Here is a 21,590-nt window from a genome sequence, read left to right as displayed (position 1 = left end):
TGAGTCACAATTCTATAGTGTAAATTTATTTTTATAATCATTTTGATTAAATATGGAGTTATTTCAAGGATTCATACCTCAAATGCTTTTTATTATGTATGAAAATATCCTAATTTATTAAAATTATACAAAGTCAGACACAGAAATCAAGAAAGTGTACTGATACGGGTGAAACTTACTTCCAATAATGAAAGTTAAATAATTAATTAGAAATAAGTTTATAAATGTACCTCAGTGCCTCTGGGTTTTACAGACATGGTACAGCATGCTTATCTTTACCTGTATATATTCTTTTCCTTCACGTAATCATATTTTTCCCTGAAGTAGTTAAACTAATAACTTGTAAAATTGTACTTGTAATTTACACAGAAAGGAAAATACTTATTCGGAACACTTTTGTATTTTGCACAGAATTCAAAATCTATTACAAGCTGAAACTGCATGTACTAGAAAATGAAAATTTAGAACACTGTCAAAAAAATTTCCAATTATGATTTTTTTAAAGATGTGTAAAATGCATATATGTTTGTCAGGGTCACAAGACCAAAATGCATCAAATGTGCAAGCTCAGGCTTCACTTTCAATAACTTTTTTAAAGCTACTGCCACCTTCTGGAATAATAATACATAAGTAAAATTCTGTAGCAGAAAAATAGGTTTAAAAATGTAAACTTTCAGTAAATCTGTATATAGCTACTGAACATAATCAAAATATTTAGGCAGTAATATTACTAAGAAAAGACTCAAACAAAGAATCAGGAAATTATAGACTTCTGGCTGTGACCTCAGAATCCAGACATACTCTAGAATGAGTTAAGTATAGTGAAACCTTGCTATAACGCAATGTTTGGGGTCCAAAAAATTCCATCGCAATAAATCTGGGGTCTTGGTATAGCAGAGTTTCAAGTCGGTCAGTTTAAGTCAGTGGTCCCCAATGCGGTGCACTGATGTGTGCCACCTAGTGCCCCTAGTGCCTAGTGCCCAGCAGGGGAGAGAAGCCACGGCCCCATGCCTGCCAGGGACAGAGAACTCCAGGGCTGCGGGAGCCAGTGCTCTCTGTCCCCGGCAGGCATGGGGCCGTGGCTTCTCTCCCCTGCCGGGCACTAGGCGGGGGCACATCAATGTCCCGGCGGGCGCCATGGCATTAGGGACCACTGGTATTAGGCCTTAAAGGAGAGCCAACTTATGATCGCGTTATATGCGATTTCGCATTATGGCAGGGCGCGTTATTGCAAGGTTTGACTGTACCTTGTTTCATGCTTCTTTCTGACTAGTAGGTATACCAGTACCATTAATACTTGCAATTTATTACATTCTGTATAATGAAGAGCAAGAATTTTAACTATAGCATTATGAATAATTTTGTTTAGCAGTTCTGTTCATTATATTTAATGTTTCCCACTTCATAGTAGATTTCATATTACTGAACACTCATTAGCAAATGTTTTGGAAGGGTGAGATCAGACAAATTTCATGCAGTGTCACCGATGAGTCCAGGGAACTCGCTGAGGACTTCTGGAATATTAGACACAGTGGCAGTGACCAAAAGTCAGACAGATCACTTAAAATAATTAGTGAAAGATTTGAGAATATAAGTTATTTATGTTTAACAGAAGATTATCCAAAGTTTGGATAGGTCAGAGTTCAGAGCCCTCCAGAAATAAGTAAGTGCTGTAGAGCTATGGTAGTCAATCCTCCTGCCACCAACTTAAAACTGAACCAGGGCAGGCCCAGCGTGTTAGAGACCACTGTTCTTAATACAGACTGCCGAATGAGCTAGAAGGACAGATTTGTTGCAGCAATCAGTTTCTCCTAAGCAAAATAAAGAGGTGGAAATGTCAAATAGCCAGTTACATTTCCCAGTCTGGGGACAGTTCTAACTTGCACCAGCTAACTACAGTCCACAAGGGTCCATACACCAGCTAGGAATAGTCTGAGGGCTGGTCTACACTGGGGTTGGGGGAATCGATCTAAGATACTCAACTTCAGCTATGTGAATAGCGTAGCTGAAGTCGAAGTATCTCAGATCGATTTACCTTGGGTCCTCACGGCGCGGGATTGACGTCTGTGGCTCCCCCGTCAACTCCGCTACCGCTGTTAGCGCTGGTGGAGTTCTGAAGTCTACGAGGAGCACGTTCGGGGATCGATATATCACGTCTAGATGAGACGCGATATATTGATCCCCGAGAAATCGATTGCTACCTGCCTATAAGGCGGGTAGTCTGGACATACCCAGAGTATATCATACCCTGGCCACTGCACCTCAAACCCTGTTCTAAATGCTGTCAGTCTAAAGGTGCAGAAGCCAGCTACTGTGTATCTACACATGCTGGAGACTCCCCCATGCCAAACATTATCCTGACTGAGAAATCTCTGTTCCATCTGCACTGCTGGAGAATGTATGGTCATTAAAGGTCCCTATAGCACTTTTCATAGAACTAGAGCTGTTAACCCACATGCTGTTCAAATTTTAACTTTGGTAATTACATTCTGCCTGCCTAGCTTCTCCAGGGCTTAGTTAGATAAGGTATCTGCTTCCAGGCCCAAACTAACTACTGTGTTGTTTTGTGCCATTTAAAAGCAACCACAGTCTCCACCAAAGGTGTTTGTATTTCAGTACTCAATGACATGACTTCTGTGCTTAATGTGTATTTCACTTTTGTTAGGTTCATATCACACTTTAGGATCTGATTGGATAAAATAGACTATATAAAATTATTGTTTCTATTATCCCATGCTAATACCAATAAAACCCACAAAACACAGTCTAAGCATTTCTAAATATTTATTTATTCTCACATATTATGAGAAGTTCTGTTATCTGCACATTACGTTAACAAGCCTCTTCTAGCTACTGAGTGGCTTTATAGTTAATATTTTCTAAAGCTACTTTTATTTAAAATTCACTTTTTCTGTAGCTGAAACATTTGCTTTTAATAAAAACTGGTTTTCTGCCTGCGTTCAAAGGCCTGAGTAGATATTTTCAGATCCTGCAGTTTAATATATGGATATAGATTGGAATTAAGGAATTTGACTTCCTGGGACCAAACTCTAAAAGTAACCTAACATATATTATAAGTCAAAATAAAGAATTCTATATCAATGGTACAAAGAGTTTAAAGAATATAATTATGATAGAAATTATCCATCAAGATTAATGCTTGTAACTTTATATAATGCCCTGTTCTCAACATAATTTAAGATATGTACAAAATGTACAGCAAATATCTATTCTAGACTGTTTTATTTATGCACAAGTCTTATTCATTTCAGCTGTTGCAGCAATTACCTCAATCCTTCCATGTCATGCATCTAGTACTCCTGGGGGAATTTTGCATCACTGCGTGTGTGCAGAATTCATGGCCCCCGCAGATTTCTTTGCTTATCTGCAGAAAAATGACTTTTGACGGTGAAGCAAAGGGAAGTCACAAGAGCGGTCATGCATCCACTCCCTGGCAGTGCACACAGGTCAGTTTGAGCACCCAGAGCAGCCAGTAGAGACATAAATCACCGCTGGGGAGGCGTGGGTGCTGGGTAGTCATGTGTGTGAGAGAGAGAGACTTTGTCCCTCTTGCTCACTATTGCAGCACACTCAGTGTGGAGGGGCAGGGCTTTGGGGTATTTCTAAAGAAGTAGGCGTGGGGCAGGCTCTGTTCCCTGAGGCAGAGCAGAATTTAGCAGCCTGCCTGCTTAGTGAATTGTTCCCATTGTTCTTAGTGAATTTCCTCAGAAGTATAAAACAGGTGTAAAAATGTTAAGGGTCCTTTACATTGCCAGAGTGGCGTAAAGGAGTCTTATTGTAAAGGACAGTATGACCTTATAAATGCTTATGGTGCTTTAGTGATTAGAACTGGCCAAAATTTTTTGACTGAAAAAATTTCCTATCAAAATGTGCTCCATGAATTGTTTGCTACTGACCTTTTTGGAGGTGGTCAGTAGCCAATATTGTGATTTTGATTCCCCAGCCCTCCCTTGCCCTTCAGTTACCTATGATGTAACACTGAGCATACGGCTGCATATATTTGTTGACTAATAATTAGAAGTAAAGGGTCAATACTAGCTACATTACCATTAGACAGAGGGGGTTTGGAGATTTCCTCCAATGCTCCCCACTCCCATTCTCCATCCATTGTATTGTAGTTTAAATAAATTACCAAAATAATTGAAACTAGACAGATTATATGGGATTATTTTGATAAAAAATGCAGAATTTTAAAGAATTTTTAAATATTGTGCACATAATTTTTAAATTTTTGGCACAGAATTTCCCCAGGAGTAGTTTTGTTAACATAATCGGTTTAGAGAGATGTACAACTGAAAATACAGTAAGTAATTTTTAGAATTTTCCATCTTCTGCCACTTACACATAGATTTCTTCCAGGCTATTCGTTAGTTCGATATAATCCTGTCCTCGAAGCCAAGGGGCACTAGAATGATAAAAAAAATACAAGGAAGTTAGTGCCTACAAACTGAGTTTTGGTGTCTTTGTTTAGCTCGAAAAATGATTGATTTAAAAAAATTACACTCAAAAGTAAAACCTTTAAGACAAAATATTGTCAGCTGTTCCCATTGATAAAGATTTTGGTTTTCTAACATCTCAGGGTAAGCAGTCTTCCAAGATATTCTACTGCTCCCCTCTAATGCCCTACTTTGGGATTACGCCATCACTCCATTTGAAGAAGGTTCAACTCACTTTCCATTAGCATGGTTCCAGAGTTGCTCTGAACATAACGTAGGCTCTCTCCACTGCCTCCCCAAAAGCTGTGCATGCTGCTGCTTTTTGTTCTCTCTGTCCCTGCTGCCATCCTGGCCTAACACACTTGCCCAGTGATCCTTTAATCCTGTAGTGCTAACATTTCAATCCCATATTAAACTGTAAACTTTACAAAAGTTTGTTAACATCTCTAATTCCCAGGATGTATATGCAATTCAACCAGAGCTATCTTAAACTTCTACAAGCAGCTGCAATAATAATAATTTGAAAAAAAAATGCAGTAAATGTATAAAATAAAAATCTGTTAACAAAGAGACATCACTTACTTCAGTTGATAAATAGGTGGGGCTGAAGCTGGATATTCAGAAGGGAGAATCACCTAAAAAGAATGTTAAATACAAATATTCATCAAGTTGGACCTCCAAAACTAGCTAAATTAAAAATGGACCATGACAGAACCAATTAGAGTATTTGGATAGTAAACAGTGTTATAAAAAGGAGGAAATAGGTTGCTCCGTTATTATGTGATGATACAAAGGCTGTATTTCTATCATGAGTGTATAATTCAGGCTTTTGCCCATCTGTGATACAAACAAAGTATCACATGGTCTACTCTCTGTAAACAGATAAAGTGGCATACGATATATCCTTTACTATAAGCAAAAAAGGTTAGAAGAAATGTAACTGTTTAGGTGGCTATTTGATTTATTAAGAAGTATACATAAATACTTCAGCCCTGTCTACGCTAAACAAAAACGTATTGCAACAAACTATTGCTTGGAGTTCTCTTGGCTTGTAATACTGTACAAAGCCATGTAGGACAGATATCCTAAACATTTTATAAACACTCATTGCAACACCTAATAGAAAAATCTTTCAGTCAGGTCAGGCTGAACTGTAGTGCAGTCTAAAATGGTTTCTTTCTAATTCTTGAATAAAGAAATAAGAGAACTAGCTGCAACAATTCAGACAATCCTTCTATGCAAAATACAGTATATAAATAGATAAATAGTGAAAGACACTTTTAATTAAAATATTTAAAGGTGTGGAATAAGCAAAAATAATTACTGAAAATGTTAGCAGATAGTGATATTTTATGGAGACAATAACTGAACAGATTGTGAAAAGCCTTTATCCTATGACTGGATCCATAGGAGCAGACCCTTGAGCCTATATGGAGCCCCATTAAAAAAGGCACAAAAATCCACCCTGCGTGATTCCAATAGCTGAATTTGGGCTAAACTCTGTACTAACACCATACCTGCAAACAGACAGTCCATTTTGGCTGCTCCAAAGAATCACTAATCTTAATGCAAAATATCCTTTCATCTTCATCAACGACACACCAGTCATCACCATATATAGATGAGAGAGCGTCAATTTCATCAATCTACAAAAACAAGATCAAGAAACTTAAAAGTGATGATGATTAAGCTGCTGCTGGTTGTTTTTTTTCCATGTACAGTCCGTGATTCTCATTGGCATTGCACTGAAGACTGTATGCTTTAGTCAACATAATCTAAATTTTCTTTGTTAGAGGACGTACTACAAAAGTCAAATAAAAATCAGTCTCCTGTTTAAAAAAAAAAATCAATCTACAAAAAAAGAATGTTAAAAAACAAAAAAACCAATCCTGTAAGGCAATGGTTCCCAAACTTGTTTCACCACTTGTGCAGAGAAAGCCCCTGGTGGGCTGGGCCGGTTTGTTTACCTGCTGCGTCCGCAGGTTCAGCCGATCGCAGCTCCCAGTGTCCACGGTTCGCTGCTCCAGGCCAATGGGATCTGCTGGAAGCAGCATCCAGTACGTCCTTTGGACCGCGCCACCTTCAGGCGAACCGTGGCCAGTGGGAGCCGGAATCGGACAGACCTGTGGAAGTGGCAGGTAAACAAACCAGCCCGGCCCAGCCCACCAGGGGCTTTCCTTGCACAAGCAGCGAAACAAGTTTGGTAACCACTGCTCTAAGGTGCTGAGCACCCTTGATTCCCAATCACCAGAATTGTGCCCCTATCTGTTCATGAAATGAAAGTTGTCAAATTTTCTGCACTGATATGATTTTTGCATCTTTTCAGTGTAACACATCAAACATTTTAAATGGACACCATCAACTTGAAAAAAGATGTCTAAAAATGTCATACTATGGGTATCCACGTGCATGGAGCCCAGTTAAAGTCAATGGAGCTGGCTCTTTGCAGTTCTCTGCAAAGAACTCACTGCAGGATTGGGCTCTATGTGAACACATTACTCTGAATTTACCAATTATATTGACAGGACAAATGGTTCTTCAAAAATGATACAGCAGACAAAACATTTAGATTAGATATGGGGTCTCAAACACACAGGCCCAGAGTTATTTCTTGCAGCCTGCCAAGCTCCCATCTCCCTCTTCTCCCTTGCACCCGCCCAATGCGCTGCGTCTCCGCTCACCCGCCTACCTCCGAGCACTTCCTGCCGCCAAACAGCTTTAACAGAAGTAATTCTAAGGCCAGGTCTACACTGCGACTTTAAATCGGTTTAATGGCCGATATACCGATTTAACGCTGTATCCGTTCACACGACGTCATCATTAATATCGAGTTAAACGGCTCCTTAAATCGATTTCGGAACTCCTCCCAAACGAGAGGAGTAGCGCTAAATTCGATAGTGATAACTCGGATTAGGGTTCATAGTGACAGTCCGCGTTATTGCCTCCGGGCGGCATCGGGCATCTTGTATCTTATTGCGGCAGCCAATCTGATAGAGATGCATGGCGGCCAGTAACAGGAAGCCCCCGAACTTTTGAATACATTCGCTTGCCAGCGTACGGGGAGATCAGTCTACGGCTGGCGATGCGTCTGAAATCGAAAGAGCTCCAGCATAGACCGTCGAGATGGTCGGTCGCTGTATGGTCTGTGTATCCAGCCCCGTTACGACACGAAATGCCAAACGTTTAGGTGAATAAAAAAACTCCAGGATACACAGCGCTGGCGTGACAAGCACAACGGGAAGCAGAGACGTCAAATGGAAACGCTCATGAAGGAGGGAGGGGGTACTGAGGACTCAGCTACCCAAAGTCCTACAGCAGTTCTGAAAATTATTTGCATTCTTGGCTGAGCTCAATGTCGTAGGTTCAAACACAGTGTCTGGCGGGTTCAGGGGAACACCAGCTCCCAGTTTATTTCCGCCACCACCACCACAATGAAAAAAAAGGGAAGATTGCTGTGCTATGGCGTTTGCTCATGCACCGCGCGAAAAGGTTCCAAAAGGGTTGTCTGGCTGCCTTCACAAAGGGAGGGGTGCAGCGCTGGTACCCAGCACCAACCTGGGACATGTTTCTGCCCCTCAGCACTGTGCTCTCCAACACGGAAGTGGAAATATAGGATAGATGAGGAACAGCTCCCACAGTGCACCGCTCCTGAAATCATGGTAGCTTTGGACCATGACGCAAACAATCGATGTTCGGGATCCCACTGTGGAGCGCAACCGATTTTATTAACTCTTTGTATATCATTTACTATTCAAATATATCGGGCAGGTAGATCCCCTAAATATTAAAGTGCTATGTTTGCCTTGTTGAGTTGCATTACTTGAGTGTTTTTTTTTATTAAAACCCCTCGGAATTCCTTAGGCATCAAAAAAAGAACACTCATGAACGAAGAGAGTTCCAAGCAAATGGGAGATTATACATTTTTTGTACAGAGGTAAAAGATAAATTCAATCCTTAATTTCCAAGCAAATTATTGCGTTCAGAGTATAAACACTCTCTATCAGCCAAATCTTCTGAACTAAAGTGTTCAAACTTTACTAATTTGAGGCACTGAGAACGAAAGATGCTTAAATGTTGATTGGCTCATCTTAGCTGTTGGCTCCAGACTACAGCAGTGGATTCCAGCAGGTATGTAGGGTTTCCATGTCTGTGACCGTCAAAGGATCTTGTCCAGTCTTCTTCTGGAAGGTGATCTTGTAGCCCCTCAACTCAGTTGTGTGAGGCAGCCCTCAAACATCATTCAATGATCCACAGTGAGTGGAGACGTTCCATTGATCATCGAAGACGATCCTTAACTGTTTTGCTGCATAATGCAAATATTTGCCATCAATTCCAGTTGTCATGCAGCCATATGAATGAAACCATGACAAAGAAACAACTTGAGGTGCATAAACTAGGACCAACCTCAGTGGAGCTCCTGTGGAATTGAAGGTTTTGCTCTCTTTGTTTGGTCTGCAGACGATACACAAGTACTGCTGTTTTCTCTGCGAATGGATAGTCCGTGCAAAGAATCGCCACTACATCAAGAAATGCCCACTCCGACAGTCATTGAGAGCCTGGAGGACAAAGTGGTCAGCATCCACCACTTGTTAAATCGAAGGAAGTTTTGTACCACCCTTACACATCAAGCTGGGTCTGAATATGAAAATTGCAAGGCCATTGACAACTACCAAGGCAGCTGTCACAGTACCTCGTGTGGAAAATTTCCAAGGCTTAATTATGAAAGCTAAGATAAAGGAAGTTCGTTTGTGGTCCTCAGATTCGTGACTTCTTCGAGATGATGCAATTTCACATGCACTGCGTGGCAAGGAAAAATGGCATGGAAAGCCTTCCAGTTAGTGGCAATAATTTTCTTGAAATAACAAGGCAGACAACTACAGGTTGTGTGGAAAACCTCCTCAAGGCATACAAAAGCCTTGGTTTGCAACATGTCACTAAAGATACATTTTTGCACTCTCATCTAGATTTTTTTCCACCGACTGTGGAGCGGTGAACGACGAGCACGCCGAGCGATTTCACCAGGACATTGCAACAATGGAGAAACGTCTATCAGGGCAAAATGGAGCCCATCAATGCTTGCAGACTATTGCTGGACAGTGACAAGAGATGCTCCATTTAATGGATACAGAGACAAGCAAGAAGCGCCAAGTAGACACTGAATAGACTAAACTATGTACAAATATTTTTTGCCTTTTGTTTCATAATAAATTTTATTTATATAACCCTTTGCTGATTTTAAAAGTGTTACATAAACAGGACAGGTGAAATATTATCATGTAAAGCAACCCTAAACACGAAAGACCTAGGTTTACAATTTATGATTAAACTCACTATCTACACAATATAACATAGACATAAATGTAAAAACTTAAATATCTTAAGAAACAGTAGCCAATCAGTTGTTTTAATTGTCATATTTGAATTCAGCACATCAAAATACATAATAAATACCACATTTTATCTCTGAAGCAGACGACTTCTCAAAAACTGTAGACCAGTGTAACATGCATCAGCACTGCAACATGATGCACCATGAAAAATATGATGCATTCACCGGAAAAATCCAAGAGGAAAAAGTTCAGCAATTTAAAGCAGCATTTGCCAAGCAAAGAAATTTCTTTTCAGAGTTGAACAAGTCTAGTGAAGATTCAGTAAGAGCAAGTTTTGTGATAAGCGAAGTAGCTAAATCATCGCTACCTTTTACAGAAGACCTATTCATAAAAGAATGTCTTGTGAAGGTGTGGGGGACCACGGAAGACTGTGTTATGGCCTAGCTAGGGTACTTCCGCTTTCTCGGCGGCCGGTCATTGTACGGCACGGCATGCCAGTATAATCCGCTCCTAGCTGGTAAGAACTGCTGTGTATGGCCTTAAGCCACAGGGCGGATTCAGCCGGTGGAAAGCCCCTGGCCGTAGGCCAAGGGGCGGACACCGCCTGTGGGAAGCCCCTACTTGTTTATGTATAAGCTGTTTTTGCATTTGGTATATATAGCTGCAGGGCATCAGTCCCACCTTTGGACTCCATACCAGGCTGAGCTTCGGTGCGCTGGGTTCCCCGCCTCCGTGACAGCAACGCCAGGAGTCCCCATTGCGGGTCTGTCACTTTACCTTCATTAAAGCCAAATAACTCACAGTGTGTGTGGGCCTCATTCTTGCAGAACACCCTGAGTAGGCCCGTAACCTCCCAAGAATCTTACATTTGGCGCAGCGAGCAGGGTGCTCTGGGAGACGATGCCGTTTTGGCCGAAGGTAGGGGAAGTAGGGAAGCCGTCGCTGTCCTTACAGCGCATACCCGGGTGGCCCCAGACTGAGTGCTGGGGGCTGGAAGCACGGGTTCTGGCCGGGTGGGCTGCCCCGGCTGACTGGCCGGAATTCTGGCAGCCTGCTGGAGTTACCCCCGCACAGCTGATGGAGGGCTTACAGCGGCTGTGGGGGAACCGGCGTTCTGGGACGGAACGGTGAGGCATAGGGGAGCTAGGGTGGCTCCTCCTGACCGCCCTCCGAGCCCAGGATGAGGAGGTGCTCCGCTTACAGCGGGCCCTAGAAGAAAAGACGCTGGAGTGCAGGGCCCAGGCGGAGGCCTGTGTCGTGGCCCAGGAGGTTGTCACCTCCCAGACGGAGCGTGCCCAGGAGTTGACGAGGCGTTGTGAAGTCTTAAGTGGCCCGGGTTGCAAACAAATGGCGTCTCAGACTCGGGTGGCGGCCGGTAACCACGGCCCAGGTATGTGCGGTGACCGCCGTCCCCTTCTGGGACCCCGAGGCCTGGGACGGTAACATCTGGGGCTCATCCTCCTCCTCCGAGGATGAGGAGGAGCCGGGGCCTGTGGTGGCGCACGCCCGTCTTGTGAGAAAGCTACGAGCCGAGGGCGGCGAGTTGCAGCTGGAAGTTGTTCGAACCTTCAAAACAAGTGAATTGCAAGAAATTGTAAAGACATTTCGCCAGGAGCCCAGGGAAGGTGTCCTGCGCTGACTAGTCAGAGCCTGGGACAATGTGGGTAATACGGTCATGCTCCTCCAGTATGAGCTGCAACAGTTGGATGTCCTGTCACAAGATTCACAGGTACGTGCACAAATGTCCAACCCCCCGCAGCCCCATGGGAATGAGGAGTCGCCCTCCCTGTACCGCTGGTTGGCAGCAGCTGTAGGCACGGCCTACCCATCGATAGGGGAATTGGAGGCACAAGCAGGCCCCTGGAAAACCATCGCCAAGGGGATACAAGTACTACGGCAGTTGGGGATGGCCTGGGCCATAGAGATGGGTGGTACGGACGGACCAGACGACACGCCGGTCACAAAATCCATTAAAGCTACCCTATTGTGCTTGGCCCCAGACGAGTTGAAGCCCTCACTCCTTGCGGTTGTTATGGCAGTGGATGGGCGGGTCGGAGATTTAGCTGCCACCCTTATGCAATTGGAGACCGCCCTGGCCGGGGCACGGCCTAGGGCCATCCGAGCTGCAAAGGGGCAGCACAGCAAGGGACAGGCCGGCGGGGAACAAGAAAAGGGAGAGCTGCGGGTGCCCCGGAAGGTTTTGTGGTTAGATCTCTTACAGGCTGGAGTCCCTCGAGAGGAAATCAATGGGAAGCCAACAACGGACTTGTATAAGCGATGGATGTGGCTGCCCGCCGCTAAACGAAGTACCGGAAGTGAAGGGGACAAGGGCGTGGACCGAAGCAAACCAGTAGAGCCCTCTGCTCCACCCACGGAGTGGCAGTTGCCGCGCCCCTATTGAGGGCGTGGCGGGTCCTCCGTTCCGTGCGTGGCTGCAGCCACATACGGGAGGGAGGCGGGGGACCAACGCCCCTACGTACCCCTAGTAATCCACTGGCCGAGGGGAGGGGTTCAACATGTCTTGGCGCTCCTCGATACAGGTGCTGAAGTCACAGTCTTACATTCTGCGCAGACCCAGGGCCGAGCCACCCTGGTGAAAGGCCTTGGAGGAGCTGAGACCCCGGCGTATGAGGTCATGGTCACCTTGACCCTGGGGAAGGCCCCTCTGTTCCAGGCCATGGTCCTGGCAGCTGCCATCGGGGAGTACATACTGGGCATTGACGTCCTACAGGGCCACTCGGTGGACACACAGTACGGCCTTTTTGCATTCGGCCATCGCTGGTATGTAAGCATGACGCGAGCGCAGGAGGTGCAGACATTAACGATCATGCAGGGCACCCCTCGCTGGGAGCCCATGGTGTTGCCCCCCCGCAACCGCCGTGGTTTCTAAGAAGCAATACCGCCTCCCGGGAGGGGAGGAGGAAATTACCCAAACAATTAAAGCGCTATTGGAGGCCAAGATTATCCGGCTCACCCTATGCCCCTACAACAGTCCCCTCTGGCCCGTACGGAAACCGGATGGGACCTGGCGTATGACTGTAGACTATCAGGAGCTAAATAAAGTGACCCCCCGCTGATGGCTGTTGTACCAGACATGGTGACCTTGATTGAGCATATCGCGGCGGCCGCCCACCCATGGCACGCCGTTCTTGACTTGGCTAATACCTTCTTCTCCATCGCCATTGCCCCGGGTAGTCAAGAACAGTTGGCCTTTTCGTGGCAGGTCCGCCAGTACACCTTTTGTGTGCTGCTGCAAGGTTGGAAGCACTCCCCAACCATATGCCACCAGCTGGTCAGCGCCGACCTGGCCCGGATACAGTTGCCACCGCTGGCCCACCACTATCATTATAATCAATGTCATGGTCTCCGGCCCCTCTCGCGAGGTGGTAGCGGACGCCTTACACGCCGTTGTGGAAGGCCTGGAGGCACGTAGGTGGAGTCTGAATCCGCAGAAGGTACAGGGCCCCGCCCAGACGGTGGTCTTCTTGGGCATTATGTGGGTGGGGCCAGAACAGCAGATCCATCAGAAAGTGTGACGAACTGTGCAGGGCTATCCCACGCCCCAGACAAAGAGGGAGCTGCAAGCTTTCCTTGGTTTGCTTGGGTTTTGGCGTGCGTTTATTCCCCATCTCGCCTTCCTCATGCGGCTATTACAAGCCTTAGTGTGGAAGGCGGCGCCCTGGCAGTGGGCACGCAGCCACCAGACCACCTTTGATTTGTGCAAAGACGCTCTGCTTACGCACATTCGGCTCCACAGCCGGGGGTCCCGTTCGAGCTTGAAGTCACCACAGTGGCGGACGTGGCCTCCTGGGGGCTCTGGCAGCCGGCAGGGAGCCAACAGAAAGAACCCATCAGCTTCTGGTCCCAGGCCTTGAAGGGGGTGGAGCCCGGCTACAACCCTCTGGAAAAACAAATCCTGACAGTGGTCTGGGCACTACAAGACACTGAGCGTGTGACAGGCCCTACGCCAGTGGTGGTGCACACGCCCATTCCCTTGGGGCGCTGGGTATGGGAGGACCCCGCCCAAGTGCAAACAGGAGTCACACAAAATGCCACCCACTTCAAGTGGAAGCATTACTTACAGCAGCGTATGCTGTTAGGCCGGCCCTCTATCTCTACCCCCCACGCTGTCTTGGTGGGGGCGATAACCTTTGAGCACGTGCCCTCTCTCACGGACGAGCTGCCACCGGTGGAGGACCCTGTGCCCCCCTCTCCGGTAGGAGAGACCCCTCCTGTGGACCAGCTGCCCGCTGAGGAACGGGACTACGCATGGCTCACAGATGGGTCGGCGGCCTACAACGCCCAGGGGACCTGGCAGTGGAGGGCGATAGCGTATGCCCCCTATGTGGATGTAGTAGCCATGGGGTGGGGAACAGCCGGCTCCAGACAATGGGCTGAGCTGTGGGCCGCCACCCTGGCCATCGAGGACTCCCCACCACGGGCGTATATTTATACAGACAGTTGGGCCCTGTATAAGGGCCTCCGGACCTGGGTGACTTCGTGGGAAGCCAAGGGATGGGAATTGGCAGGCCGGCCCCTGTGGGGAACTGCACTATGGCAGCAGCTCCTCCACTATGCCCGGCAGGCCCCCCTGGCTGTGCGACATGTAGACGCCCATACAAAAGCCCAGACTGCAGAGGCCCACTGGAATGCGGCAGCCGACGACATGGCCCAAGAGGTCGTGCAATTGGCCAAGTGCTACCATGTGGAGGGGGCCATCGTGGAGCCCGTGTAACGCAGTACGCGGCCCTGCACCAGGGCACTGCCCTTCCACCGGCAGCGTGCCGTACTGCCCGGGCAGGCTGCCCGATCTGCTCCCGTTTGGCGCCCATTGCCCTTCCAGGACCGACCGGTCGGATCTACCGAGCCACGGGCCCTTGCCAAGATTGGCAGGTCGATTACATAGGCCCTCTGCCTCAGGAGCGGCGCTGGCAATATGTCTTCACGGCCGTAGACACCTATACCAGTCTGTTGTTTGTACATCCGAGTACCACTGCGGTGGCGACAACCACACTGACGGCGCTGCAAGAATTGTGTTCCCGTTATGGGACCCCACGTACCGTGCAGAGCGACCAGGGGACCCACTTCACGGCCCAATCGGTTCGAACCTGGGCCGCCGATGTTGCCGTGGACTGGCACTTTCACCTTCCCTACACACCAACAGCCAGTGGCCTCATCGAGCGCCTAAATGGGCTCCTAAAAGACCAGATCCGTCGCCTTACGCCCACCCACACACGGCGTGGCTGGTCTGGGGTGCTGGAGCAAGCTGTCTGGCTATTGAATAATCGCTTCTTGGTTGGAGGCCAGATACCCCTCCAGCGTCTCACCATGCCCCCCCAGATGCCAGCACATCTGCAAATAGATCTTAGGCATGCACCTGGGGTAGTTGATTCAGCACAAGGTGTAGTAACCTTATATGCATCGCACCCCCACACTTTGCAGGCAGAGCAGACAGTGACTCCTTGGACCGCCCAAGCACAACTTTGGTGCGAGCCACCCTGTTTGTTTTGTGTGCTTCCAGTGAGGGAGGGCCTATGGCTGTATTCCCCGTATTGGTTGAGCTCAGATCGCTCTCTAGCCCTCCTCTGATGCACCAACGCGGGCGCCAAGCCGCTGCAGTGGGAGCGAGGGGAGACCCTCCGTAAACTTGTTCCTTTGCCTCCTGCAGGTCTGACAAGCCGCAGCCCAAGTGAGACTGAAAGGCACGTACTAGCGAACGTCTGGTGGACAGTGCCGCCGCGAGAACAGCAAGCTGCAGTGATCCTGGCCACTGGGGAAGGATGGGCCTATGTGCTGCCAGAGGGAGAGGACTATCCCCGTATGGCCTCGCTCTCCCGATTGTCGCAGCGCTCCTTGTGAGGGGAGTTACGGCCGAGGGGGCTGTTGCCTCTCCAGTCAACCCATGGGTAGTACTTGCCCAAACTGCTGTTTATGCAACATCTTTTTGCCTCCCCCGCATGTATGCTGTGGGCGCCCTTATGGAAACCTGTTTTATTGGCGTTTGTGCAGCCCCGGCCTTATTGCAGGAATTTTCCCTGTTAAAAACAATTGCAAGACGTATAACGTATGGGGACTTGTATGCACTGGGCCCCGCCCAGTATGCTTTAGATACAGCCATGTATTCCTTTCGTCTTGCTAATGTTACCCCTGCCGTTGTTTGTGTATATTTTGTAAACGCCACACGTGTGGCAGTAGATCATACCAATAGGGAGTTATTTTGTCAAAGCAGGAATAATGTTTCTTTTGCTTATGGACATATGAAATTGCCTGTGGGGTGGTTTTTGCTTTGTGGCAGGGTCGCGTACACCTATGTCCCTGCCAATAGTTCTGGGGGCTCCTGCACCCTCGGCCAAGTAGCCCTTTTGTTTCCACATCCCCCAGTGGGTTTTGCCCGCCACTGACAAGAAACCATCCCTCTAGATTCCACCTGTAAGGCTGAGGTGACCCTTTTTTCCGAAATGGAAGCTGCAGCCCTTGTATTTTCCCTGGTGGGCATACTGGGTCTAGTGGCACATAATTATCATGCAGTAGCACACCTTGCATGCACTGTTGCCAAAGCCATTAATCTGACCTCCACAGTTCTTACACTGCTTATGCAAGAGCTTGGGGAAGTACGCCAGGGAATGTTACAAAATAGGCTGGCCGTTGATTACTTATTACTCTGACATGGCCACCCCGGCCAAGATTTTGCCAGCATGTGCTGCTTTAATGCTACTGATGCTGGGCCCTCTGTAGAAGCCGCTTTGGAGCACCTTCACCATTTAGCGGAAGGCATCTCCCAGCAACAAGGGGATTCCTGGCTCTGGTCCTGGCTCACCTCCTTACGTGGTTGGGCTGAACACTTGGTGCAGGGCCTTTGTCTTGGCCTCCTTGGCTTGTTGAGCTTATATGTTTGTTGCATGTGTGGCCGCCATTGTTGCCCCCGGTGCCCCACACCTACCCCTTCGGGGTCCTCATAGTAGCTGGCGTCGCTCGAGAAAGCGAGGGGAGGAATGTAGGGGACCGCGGAAGACTGTGTTACGGCCTAGCTAGGGTATTTCCACTTTCTCGGCGGCCGGTCATTGTAGGGCACGGCATGCCAGTATAATCCGCTCCTAGCTGGTAAGAACTGCTGTGTATGGCCTTAAGCCACGGGGCGGATTCAGCCGGTGGAAAGCCCCTGGCCGTAGGCCAAGGGGCGGACACCGCCTGTGGGAAGCCCCTACTTGTTTATGTATAAGCTGTTTTTGCATTTGGTATATATATATAGCTGCAGGGCATCAGTCCCACCTTTGGACTCCATACCAGGCTGAGCTTCGGTGCGCTGGGTTCCCTGCCTCCGTGACAGCAATGCCAGGAGTCCCCGTTGCGGGTGTGTCACTTTACCTTCATTAAAGCCAAATAACTCACAGTGTGTGTGGGCCTCGTTCTTGCAGAGCACCCTGAGTAGGCCCGTAACCTCCCAAGACCCTTACAGAAGGCCAGCAAAATTTTATGTCCTAATAGGAAGGAAGTTTTTGAAGGCATAAGCTTGTCTGCCAATACAGCTGCCTGCAGGATAACGGATTTAGCAGATCATGTGCAAAAACAATTGATTCAAATGGCAAACAACTGAAGCATTTTCAAGTTCTCTTGATGAGAGTACAGATGTATCAGATACCACACAGTGTGCAGTGTTCATTAAAGGCTTGGATTGCAATTTGAATATAACTGAAGAATTGCTAGACTTATTGCCACTGAAGGGTAGCACAACGGGATGTGACATATTTCAAGGACTGTAAGAGTGCATTGAAAAAGCTGCGCTGCCATGGAACAAACTCGTATCTTTGGCTACAGACGGAGCACCATCAATGTGCTCCGAAAATGTTGGTGTGGCTGGATTATTGAAGACCACACTGAACAACCTCAATATACCAGGAATTAGCTTCACCAGTATACATTGCATTTTGTACCAAGAAGCCCTATGTAGTAAAAGTCTACAAATGAAGGAAGTTATGGATGTAGTTGTTAAAACCATTAGTGCAGTGGTCCCCAACACAGTGCCTGTGGGTGCAATGGCGCCTGCCAGGGCATCTATGTGCGGCCGAGTACTGTCTGGCAGACAAGCATCTGCTGAAATGCTGCCGAGAAGCAGTGTCATCCAGAGTCGGCGCCGCCGAAATGCCATTGATTTTCGGTGGCATTTCAGCGGCAACACCTCTGGATGACGGTGCCTGTTGGCGGCATTTTGGCAGCGATGCCTGTTGATATTGCCGCTTTGTCATAAAACATAAGTCCCAATTCTGAACCTTTGCGTCCAAAATGGGTGCCTGCATGAAACCTCCAAGCTTAATTACCAGCTTAGATTTGATAGCGCTGCCACCAGCCAGAAATTCCAGTGTCTGGCTCACTCTGGTCTCCCCAAAACCTTCCCTGGGGGACCCCAAGACTCAGATGCCCTGAGTCTCACAACAAAGGGAAATAACCCACTTCCCTTCCCCCTCTTTACCTCCTCCCAGATCTTCCCGCCCTGGGTACACTAGGAGATTACCCTGCTTCAATTCCTTGAAATGCAAAGCAGAGAGATCAGGTTTCTCTCACCCTCACTCAGAGTCCCTGCAAATGCAAGCTTTGTAACTCTCTAACACAAAGAGGTTTTCTCTTCCCCCATGTCTTCTTCCTCCCACCAATTCCCTGGTGAGCTGCAGACTCAATCCCCTTAAGCCCCAACTAAAAAAAATCCCACAGGTTTTAAAAAGAAAGCTTTATATAAAAAGAGAGAAAAAGACATAAAAATGGTCTCTGTATCAAGGTGACAATATACAGGGTCATTGGCTTAAAAGAAAACAAACTGAATAAACAGCCTTATCCAAAAAGAAAGACAATTTAAACATTCCAGCAAACTACACACATGTAAGTACAAAAAAAACAATATAAGCCTATTGTCTTCTACCTTTGTACTTACACTTGGAAACAGAAGATTAGAAAGCCTGGAGATAGAGAGATCACTCTCAGAGCCGAGAGTGCCACAGACACAGACAAAAGACCACACACCCAAAACTTCCCTCTCTTGAGATTTGAAAAATCTTGTTTCCTGATTGGTCCTCTGGTCAGGTGTTTGGTTCCCTTTGTTAACCCTTTACAGGTAAAAGAAACATTAACCCTTAGCTATCTGTTTATGACACGCTTCTCGGCGGCATTTCGGTGGATGCTCGTCCGCTGGCCATGGTCCTCGGTGGCTCGTTGTCCAACGCCCGCCAGATGAAAAAGGTTGGGGACCAGTCCATTAATGTTATACATGCACGAGGGCTGAATCACTGACAGTTTACTTCTTTTCTAGCAAGTATGGACAGAGAATATGGGGAACATCTGTATCACACAAGTTAGATGTCTGAGTCGTGAAAATGTTTTGAAGCATTTTTTTGCATTTAGAGAAGAGATTGATTCCTTCATGAAAATGAAAAACAAGGAGGTTCCACAGCTTGCTGATTCCACTTTTATCTGCAACCTTGCTTTTCTAACAGATGTACCTGATCACCTGACTGAACTGAACTTGAAGCTCCAGGGTAGAAAACAGGTGATAACACAGATATATGATGTATGTTAAGTCACTCAAAGTCAAGCTTACTTTGTGGGGGAAATAGCTGACTGCTGGCAATTTGGTCCATTTCTCGACTCTGAATTCCTTAGGAAAAGCTGAATCTAAATCTTTGAAAGAATATGCAGATACTTCTAATTTATGCAAACAGTTTGATGTGCAGTTTAAAGATTTCAAAGCACTTGAACATCATTTGCTGTGGAAATTGACAATGTTGCAGAGGAAACGCAGATGGAGTTGGTGGAGCTTCAGTGTGATACTATTTTGAAGCAGAAGTATACAGATGTTGGAATTCCAGTATTCTACTGATTTCTTTCACAAGAAAGATTTCCCATGTTATTCTCCGCTTCTGCAAGGGTAATGGCAATGTTTGGAAGTACATATATATGTGAACAGTTTTTCTCTTCCATTAAGATTAACAAATCTGCGTTAAGGTCAAGGCTCACTGATGAACATTTGAAAGCAACACTGAGATTGGTTTCGTCTCAGGATATCAAACCTAATATTGCTGCTCTGGTTTATGCAAAAGGTTGCCAGCTAAGTAGCCAAAATTAGAACCGACTTTTCACATTACAATTTTTAAAACGTTAATATATCGCATGCTATATTACTCTTAATTTTTTTTTCATTTTTTACTATACTTTTGTATCGTTGTATGAAAAGGTTGCAGTGATGCGGCCCACGGGCCAATGTACTAGTCCTCATGTTGCCCTCGTGGTGTTTGAGTTTGAGATCCCTGGATTAGATGCTGGTTTCTTGGGAAATAGTAACAGTTTGACAGCTTTAATTTAATGACTTTTCTGCTTTTAAACTCTCAACAACAAATTTGCTTTACTGTACATTTGATTTCCCTGCTTGTACATATTTTTAATAGACAAAAACAAAGGTGGTGCCTACTACAGTAGTGTGTTTAGTAAATTTCCCATTGTCCCACCTGTGGTAACAAACTGCACCATTCCTAGCATAGATGAGGCTCCTGCAGTGACTGGCATTTTTAATACATAGTGGCTCTACATAGCATAGCATTGAACACACAGACATGCAAAGGTGAAACTGTGCCAGTGGTAGCAGCAGTGCTGGGAAACGTTCCAGTGGTTCTCAAGCTTTTTGAATTGGGAACCCTTTTCACACAGCAAGCCTCTGAGTGCAACCCCCCTCTTATACAGCTCACGATCCCCCAGATAATAACCTTGTGACCCCCTGAGGGGTTGCACCCTCCAGTTTGAGAACCCTGGTTAAGAAAAAGCTTAGTGGTGCCAAGGACATAGACCCAGCGCCCCTGGAGAAGGCTTCTAGGCCTTACAATACACATGATAATGTGAATGGGGACCGGACCGGCCCCTCGTCTCATGTAACAGCCATGGGGGAGAGCGCAGGGGGAAGAGGCTGGCGATGGAGGGGCAGGGCTAAGCCTCTCAGGACACTAGGGGGCGGAGGGGACTGAAAGCTGCATGAGGGGCAGGGCTTGAAGGGGTCTATGGCGGGAGGGTTGGGGGGGGGTAGCCTGCAGGGGCTATGGTGGGAGGCTGGGAGCAGGGGGATAGCCTGGCAAGGCTCGTGAGGGCTGTGGCGGGGGGGAGGGGCGAATAGCCTGGCAGGACTCACGGGGGGGGACTGTGGCGGGAGCCGGGGGGGGGGGGGGTGCGAAGCCTAAGCAGCGGCTAGCGGGGGGCCGTGGCGGGGAGGGGGCGAGAGCCTGGCTGGGGACCTGGACGGGGTGGGGCTCGCAGGAGGAGCCACCCTCAGCAACGGGGTCAGCGCGCCCAACCCAGCTGGGGCCAAGCCCCGTGAGTTTAACCCCCGCGCCCCCGTCACTCACTTGTCTCTGGGCCGTTTCCGGGTCACTTGCCGCCATTGCCTTGCTCCCCACCCCCAGGCGTGCACGGTGCGAAGGCGCCTGCGCGGCTGGACTTACAGGTGGCGAAGGAGGCCTGGGCTGCTTCGCTCGTGCACAGCGCAGTGTCTCGCGGGCAGCGACGGGAGGCTGGCCCGGGCGGGGGCGGGGCTCAGTGACCCCAACAGATGGAGCCAGTGCAATCGGATCTGCCAATTAGTAACGCGGCCGCCTGCGTGACTGGGGAGGGCTGCGCAGTTCGCTGTGAAACGTACCTAACCCTGCTCAAATGCATCCAGCGCCCACGGCCCCGCGTGTGTGCGCGCACGCGGTCGTGTTGCTGTTTCCCTTCTTGCCCACCCAGTGTTTGCAACACTAGCCTCTCTGAATTCAGTTGTAAACTCTTCCAGACA

The 21,590-nt window shown here is 47.6% G+C and overlaps 1 protein-coding gene across 4 annotated transcripts in view; it reads right to left on the bottom strand.

Annotated features, from left to right (window-relative positions):
- Window positions 1–21,315, bottom strand: part of IMPACT (impact RWD domain protein) — a 62,643-nt gene extending 41,328 nt beyond the window's left edge. The window contains exons 1-4 of one of the 4 annotated variants that reach the window (XM_032799024.2): window positions 21,163–21,315; window positions 5,975–6,103; window positions 5,040–5,092; window positions 4,364–4,426 (exon numbers count right to left, since the gene is read on the bottom strand). In XM_032799024.2, the coding sequence (XP_032654915.1) occupies window positions 4,364–4,426; window positions 5,040–5,092; window positions 5,975–6,103; window positions 21,163–21,198 (281 nt within the window). In that variant the 5' untranslated portion in view covers window positions 21,199–21,315. The remainder of the gene's footprint in view (window positions 1–4,363; window positions 4,427–5,039; window positions 5,093–5,974; window positions 6,104–21,162) is intronic. The other 3 variants (XM_032799023.2, XM_032799026.2, XM_032799025.2) reach the window with 3 other exon arrangements.
- Window positions 21,316–21,590: the final 275 nt, after the last annotated feature.

Source organism: Chelonoidis abingdonii, chromosome 2 (assembly GCF_003597395.2).
Source record: "Chelonoidis abingdonii isolate Lonesome George chromosome 2, CheloAbing_2.0, whole genome shotgun sequence".
Lineage (NCBI taxonomy): Eukaryota > Metazoa > Chordata > Testudines > Testudinidae > Chelonoidis > Chelonoidis abingdonii.
The sequence above is the reverse complement of the archived record's forward strand: the minus strand, read 5'-3'. Positions and strand labels throughout refer to the sequence as shown.